Below are 7585 nucleotides of genomic sequence, written 5' to 3'. Positions count from 1 at the left end.
CTAAATGTCCACTCTTCCTCATTACAGCATTTGTCTTTTTTAACATTAGCCTGTGGAGAAGCAGTCGAGACTCTTAATGAAAAAAAAACACCCACAATATTGCAAGGAATCAGCTGATGGAAGCAGAAGATTGCAAGTCCAACAATCCTCTTTGGCAAATTGACCAACGCGAAAGATTTTGTGCAAATACAAAAAAAACATTAACAAATGCACAAACAATTTTATTAAAAAAAATAAAACGGCGTCCGGGCACCTGAAATGAAACACCAGAAAAATAATGTGGATTCGTTCTCTGCACAAGAGCGGGGGACGGGGACAACGTTTAAAAAGCAATGAAACTGTGAAATAATCAAGTGTTTAAGAAATACATTAGTGTTGCTAAATTTCACCTTTCATCAGGTAAAATGCACTTGACAATGATTCTATCAGACATACACACCCATAGTATGGCTGCACGCAAAACCCGAATAAAAGTCAGTCTTCATACAATACTATGTGGTAACTACTGCGGTCAGTGTGATCCAGAACTCAGAGGACATGTAACAGGGTAATATCATAATGGAAACAAGGTTATTTTTCTGGGGAAAGAAGGAGGAAAATCTCCTTTCTGGCCGCATTATATAAAGCACCAAAACAAATTAGATTGACTGATAATGTTCTTTATATCTGGTCCTCTTCAGTCAACAGAATTTCACAGTCATGACTGTGTGACTGCTTCCGACGCTGGTGCCTTTTTTAAGTTTCCTTTTTTTTCGGTAGAAAATGTCTCTTCCTTTCCAACTTATAAAAAAAAATCTCAAATCAATCCACCCTCTCCTGTGTGAGATCAGAAGCCGACCAGAATAAACATTCTGATTTTTAAGACTAAGAATGCATGCTATTCACTAAGACTATAAATTGTTAACTTTCTGATAGTTGAAGTAGTCAGTTTTTGTATCAAACCCCTGGAACTAGGGCCTAGTTCACAGTTCAAAGCCTCACCAGTGTTGAGGGTCTCTGGACAATTTATGGGTGAGCCCAGCTGTCAATGCTAGGAAACCTATATCTCAGTCCTTTCATCACCTACAACCTTCTTTTTCAAGTTGTTGTTATTTGCCCAAGACTAACCAGATTGTTGCAAATCTGGATTTAGTCTGTATTTGTATTGTTATAACTGTTAAAACGAGATCACACTGGGTCTTTGAAAGTCAAAATACTATGAATGAAGAAGCTTTTTTGTTCTGTTTAAGGGTCATTCTCCATTTTCAAGTTAGTGTTGGGGCCCTCATTCATATTGAACTTTCAACATTTTCGATTGAAAAACTTTACCTTACTTCATACTTCAGTTCAGTTCTGGGACTTTGCATGCTTTAAAGGTTCACACAATATAGATTTCAATCTACAACACTCTGTGTTGTTAACCTGTGGAATTCCCTGCCGCAGAGAGTCGTTGATGCCAGTTCATTGGATATATTCAAGAGGGAGTTAGATATGGCCCTTACGGCTAAAGGGATCAAGGGGTATGGAGAGAAAGCAGGAAAGGGGTGCTGAGGTGAATGATCAGCCATGATCTTATTGAATGGTGGTGCAGGCTCGAAGGGCCGAATGGCCTACTCCTGCACCTATTTTCTATGTTTCTATGTTTCAATTGTAACACTGTGCTATACCACAAACTCCATTATTTCTTTTTGGTTCTGGCATTCAGGAAGAAATGATTTGCAAACACCCTCTCTGTTAAAGGCTGCCCATCGGAACCCAAGGCTCCGAGAGTTATCCTAATGCGATTAAAACTTGCCACACTGCGATAAGCTTCACTGGAGAATGACCCTAAACTTCTCTACATCACCCTAAAGACATGTTCTGTAATCGAGTGTTTTGTGTGCAAAAACATTCGGGTCTGCAAGTTTCTTAGTACTTGGTAGGGACAGAGTCTGCAGGATTCACAATTTCGATTTTATTTCTTCGGACAAATATTTGTTCTCGATATTTAAGCAATTGCATCCTGGCAATTAAAAAAGGGATTGTGTTTACAGCTTAAGATCACCTTCCCTTCAGAATCTGTGCAAAGTCAGCAGTATTTTTTGAAGTCTGTAAAAAAAAGTAATACTTCAGCTTGCTTTTCACTAGAGTGCGAGCTGGTCTTGATGGGGGCTGTCTATTGGAACTGAATGGACCTCCTGTTGTGAGGGCACCTTTGTAAAAAAAAGGGGTGAGGTTGGGAGCTAAGAAAGAAAAGTGTACAAAATAACACATATCACCATGTAGTGTTGAAAAGTGCGTGACTGGATTCATGTCCTAGTACTACAAACACACTATTTGTTTTCTCTGACAGGGTGCTGCAGCATGCCAGCAGATCCATGTCGCTATTTCTAGCAAGTAGACAAACGAGCTGTGTTTCATCTTATTTTTAAAATAATAAAAAAAAACAAAGAAAAGGAAAAAAAAGAGCTCGTAAAAGCGAACATAAACGGACCAAACTGCCCAGCAAACAAAGTCTTCCTTTCACACCCACCTCACCTTCAGTGACAGGAAACCTCCTCTCCGCCCCCCCTCCCCCCCAACTAGATCTTACACTATGACAGAACAAAACAAAGCATCATTAATGGTGTAATACTGATGAGCCAAAGGCCTTATTTTGCCATATTTAGAGTTTATTTAAGAAAGCATTCCTCTGAAGTTAACTGGTTCTGTAGAGGCCCCTGTAATTACGGGTCCCCCAACCATAATTTACTATCAACGTGCTCGTCCTTTAGGTCTATTTTTCTTTAAATTGGTTTGTGAATGTTTTGACTAAATAAGTAGTTTAATTTTAGATTTAAGTAGCAAAACCTTTTTTAAAAATGTGCTCACCCATAATGGTGAAATTACCTACAGCAATTAAATATCAGAAACACAAGTTATGAAATAAGTAAGAAGGGCAACTGGGCTGAAGATGTGCATCCCTAGGATAATAGAGTTGAGAACTATGTCATCAGGGAAGACTATTGAAGTAGGTGATATAAAGGGGTTCAAGACAATTGATGCATTTCTGTAGTGAATAGAGATTGAGGGATAGGGTAAGAGGTCAGGTAGGTAGGGTTGGAAGGTATTAAAAGAGGCAAACTTTTTGGAGTAATGACCTTTTCCTAATCTTAAAAATAAATCCCATGTTCTAATTAGCTATCTCTAGCACTGTCTTTGGAATGGGAACCTGGACTCTGGTATTTGCTTCAATTTAACATTCATACATTCATCTGGAGATAGAGAGCCAAACATAGGATTTTGTTACTTACTTTTTCATGTGAATGAGTTATTCAGAATCTCCCAGCTGTCAAGTATTTGTAGTCAAAGCTATAACTTTTCTATATTTCTGTCTAGTGTTTGCTTTTGGGTCATTTTCTGAAAAATCTGATGATTTGTATGGTTTATAATGCATGGTGAAACACAATGACCAGGTTATTTTTTTAAAGAGAAACATTTTTGAAATGAGACGTGCCATAAACCAGAGGCATAACTACCAACCTTCAGAATTCCTTGTCATTGGCACCCAAGTATTGTTAAATGCACATTCACCTAGAACCATTTAGAATTTGGCCAGCGATGCATTCTCCTATTAGCGTTTCAAGGACGCTCTGCTTTAGATCAAATGTAGCAGTTTATATATGGTGAAGATTAGCCAAATGTGGTAAATCCCCATAAATTGGTGAGTAGGCAGCTCGTGAATTACTGACCCTAACTGTACTATTCATGTCTTACAAACTGAAAAAAGGTTTAGTGGTGTATCAGAGGAGTGTAATGGACCTAGTTTGGATGAATACATACATGTTTAAAAGGGCATTACCATCTGCTAAATCCTCTAATAAGTAAGCAGATAACTGCAGTCATGTGACCGATAATGGAACATTATCACATCCTGGACTGCATCTGGTAATATTAAATGTGAAAACAAATGTTAAAGCAACAACAACTTGCATTTATATAGTGCCTTTAACACAGTAAAATGTCCCAAGGCGCTTTTCATGAGCATTATCAGACAAAAATCTGACACCCGAGCCACATAAGCAGATATTAGGGCAGGTGATCAAAAGCTTGTTCAAAGAGGTAGGTTTTAAAGAGTGTTTTAAAAAGGAGAGAGAGGTAGAGAGGCAGAGAGGTTTAGGGAGGGAATTCCAGATGTTAGCGCCTAGGTAGCTGAAGACATGCCACCAATGGTGGGGCAATTATAATCGGGGATGTGCAATAGGCCAGAATTGGAGGAGTACAGAGATCCTAGAGGGTTGTAGGGCTGGAGGTGGTTACAGGGCTGGAGGAGGTTAGAGATAGGTAGTAACGTATCCTCATACTTCAGAGGACACTTTCGTGGAATATACTTGTCGTTTAGGGAGGGAGCCACAGAGCAGTTGATAAAACTTAATACAGTATTATTAAATACATAGAAAGGTCAGGTCAGCTATTCTATTTTATAAATAATGATGCGATGACAACTGAAAAAACTACTGATTTTGACGTATGAGATTGATACTTTGGAATATAGGAACAGGAAGAGGCCATTCAGCCCCTCGAACTTGTTCCACCATTCAATTAGATCATGGCTGGTCTGTACCTCAACTCCATCTACCCACCTTGGTTCCGTAACCTTTAATACCCTTGCCTAACAAAAATCTACCAATCTCAGTTTTGAAATTTTCAATTAAGCCCCAGCCTCAACGGCTTTTTGGGGGAGAGAGTTCCAGATTTCCACTGCCCTTTATGTGAAGAAGTGCTTCCTGACATCACTCCAAAATGGCCTAGCTCTAATTTTAAGGTTGCGCCTCCTTATGAATGTAAAGGACAAGGCTACAAAATGGCATCAAATGCCCAACATCTGCACAGACAGATACACTGATCCAAAATCTGATGGTTGTCTGACAAATTCAAGGAAGTGTGAAATTTACTTTATATGCTCCGCATTGCTGATTTTAGAGGAATATTTCACAAACTACAAATATTATAAAAAGAGGACCTTGGCTTATCAGGATGACAGTATAATAGATTTACATCATTGGCCTTTCAAGGGCACAGTATTTACAAAATAAGCCGCCATGCTCAATCAAAGTTTCTTTCAAAAGCTGACAAGTAGTTAAGTACACAAAGACAACAAGAAGGTACTTTTTTTCGCAGGCAACAGTCACAGATAGTTCAAATTGTCTCTTTGGAGATGAATTAAGCGTGAGCATTTCAACAAGAGCCGGGGTTTCAATCTATTGAGCTGAAACAATTGCTCTTTGTGTCCAAATCCCAGGTCGGAGGGCAAAACTGCAGAGAAAGCACCTAATGTCTTAAAGGCTCGGCAGTTTCCACAGATCAGGGCCACCTGGAGTAGAGGCCTGCATTAAACTATGGAGGCAAAGGGAACGTTTTTGTGTAGATTAGGGTTCTGGCTATGCCGATTCCGGCTCCGCAGAGAGGAGAACATCATGTTGCACCCAGGAACCTTGCACTTGTGCATTTCACGGAGATGCACAGTCTTGTAGTGAACCCTCAGAGTCCCCTTGTTGCTGTACATTTTGTGGCAGATAATACACATGATTCCACCATTGCTAGTTGATGCCGCCTGCAGTAAGGAAGCCTCTAGGATGTCATGACTGGAACCGGCTGCTTGGGACTGGGCCTCTGCTCTGTGAGCGGATTCACCACTGTCGCTGGCCCCATCCATCTCATCCAACAGGATCCCCTCATCGCTGCCCGCCTCCGATTCCCGCGACGAGTGGATGCTGCTGCTGGATTGGACACTGGAAGTGGTGCTGAGGTCTAGCACCATGTAATCATCTGCTGTGACTCTCGCATAGCCATTGGTGTGGGAATCGTCTGTCCCTGCCGGTGAACTGGCTTCGTCCCTCATGTCCAGCCCGATTCCATGGTGCCCACCGTAGATCTTGGCCAAGAATTCTTCGCGTAAGTCCTTGGCGAGTGGTGGAGCTGCATCCATCCCCATTTCATCCAGTTCTTTGGTCAGCAGCTTACGGTGAAGGTTTATGTTGGCACTGTGTCTGGAAAGAGTAAGAAGGAGGTGAGGTCAGTACATGATATGTTCATAGCAGTCCTAGCATTCTAACCTGTACCAGAACTTAATAAATATCAAGGTTTGCGAATACCATGGGCAATGAAAATTGTCCACAAAGAACCCTACTGACATTTCCCCAACTCCTGTGCTTTAGTTACTAGAGTATGACAATAATTTATAAGCAAAGCTAGAAAGCGTAGAGAACAGTCATCATTTGTTGCTGCAAACTTGCTCACTACTTTGACGTTTAAGTGGTGGGTTCTCTCCCAAAAATCCCCAATCTCAGCCAGAGCTGTCTGGAATTGTTGGTGACTGGAGGGAAGGTAGGAGGAAGAATCAGAGGGATAGTTGATTGGTGCTAAACAGCTACTCAAAGCCCAAAACAGCACATTAGAACAAGTGGCCTGATCACTGATTCAGTCTGGCGGTCACCCTTTGGGCTTTTCTGACCATTTTTCCACAGAAAAGAGTTACATTCAAATGTTGGGTTTTTAAAGCAAAAGTGCAGTCACAGAAGTTGAACAAGAGCACGGGGATGAAAGTTAGTTAAAATGCTAATGAGATAGTTATTTCATCAAAGACCGAAACCAAGTAATTCATTAGCCTGCCTTGGTAATTGATAAAGACCTCACACTGTGTTCGGAAGTCTCTTATCTGGGTTGTTTGGCAAGGGGTGTATGACATAGGCCCCTGCTCTAGTAGTGAACACAGAGCTAAAGTGGGATGGAAACACACACTGGCAGTTAGGTATTTTAGCAGAAAGCTGGTAGGGTAGGCTTTCACCACAGACACAGGTGGTTAGGAGCAAGAGAGTCATTAGATATTTTTTGGTTTAAGACAACCCACTGATGTGGGGAAGCATAGCATGCTCACTATTTTGTATTATGCAAAGACTAGTTATACTGATTAAATTAAGTGAGTCTGATCATAACTGTTCACTTGCTGTCTGAGTATTAAAACAACTTAATGTTTCATTCTGGCCCTGTCTGTTGAAGTGGAAACCCTGCCTACTGAAGGATTGGAGAACACATGAGAACAGGTGTAAAAGACCCAATATCCAGTCTGTATGTCAAGGGCAATGTACTGACAATTGTATAAGTAGGAATTGGGCTGTGTGAGTTAATTGCAAGCTGTAGGTTCCACTTAAAGGAGTGACTGATGTCATTGAACCCAAGAAGGTATTTACGAAAGACCCAAATTTGTAATACAGACAAAGTGCACATGCAATAGAAGCATGGTGAGGGGATGAGGGGTATCTTCAGACAGTGGGAAAAAAACAAGGTTTAAAATAAGGGGAGGGGAAAGTCAGCTCTATAGTTAAAATTAGAAAGGTCAGTTAAGTTAAAATGTATTACAAATGTGTGAAACGTATAAGATTCTGACGGGACTGGACAGGTTAGATGCGGGAAGAATGTTCCCAATGTTGGGGAAGTCCAGAACCAGGGGACATAGTCTTAGGATAAGGGGTAGGCCATTTAGGACTGAGATGAGGAGTAACTTCTTCACTCAGAGAGTTGTTAACCTATAGAATTCCCTGCCGCAGAGAGTTGGTGATGCCAGTTCATTGGATATATTCAAGAGGGA

At 40.8% G+C, this 7585-nt stretch overlaps 1 protein-coding gene across 2 annotated transcripts in view; it reads right to left on the bottom strand.

Annotated features, from left to right (window-relative positions):
- Nucleotides 1–4692: 4692 nt before the first annotated feature.
- Nucleotides 4693–7585, bottom strand: part of bnc2 (basonuclin zinc finger protein 2) — a 385796-nt gene continuing 382903 nt past the window's right edge. For both annotated transcript variants that reach the window (XM_070870160.1, XM_070870136.1), the window contains one exon: nt 4693–5987. In XM_070870160.1, the coding sequence (XP_070726261.1) occupies nt 5330–5987 (658 nt within the window). In that variant the 3' untranslated portion in view covers nt 4693–5329. The remainder of the gene's footprint in view (nt 5988–7585) is intronic.

This window comes from Pristiophorus japonicus, chromosome 1 (assembly GCF_044704955.1).
Source record: "Pristiophorus japonicus isolate sPriJap1 chromosome 1, sPriJap1.hap1, whole genome shotgun sequence".
Taxonomy (NCBI): domain Eukaryota; kingdom Metazoa; phylum Chordata; class Chondrichthyes; family Pristiophoridae; genus Pristiophorus; species Pristiophorus japonicus.
This window is presented reverse-complemented; position numbering and strand designations above follow the sequence as displayed.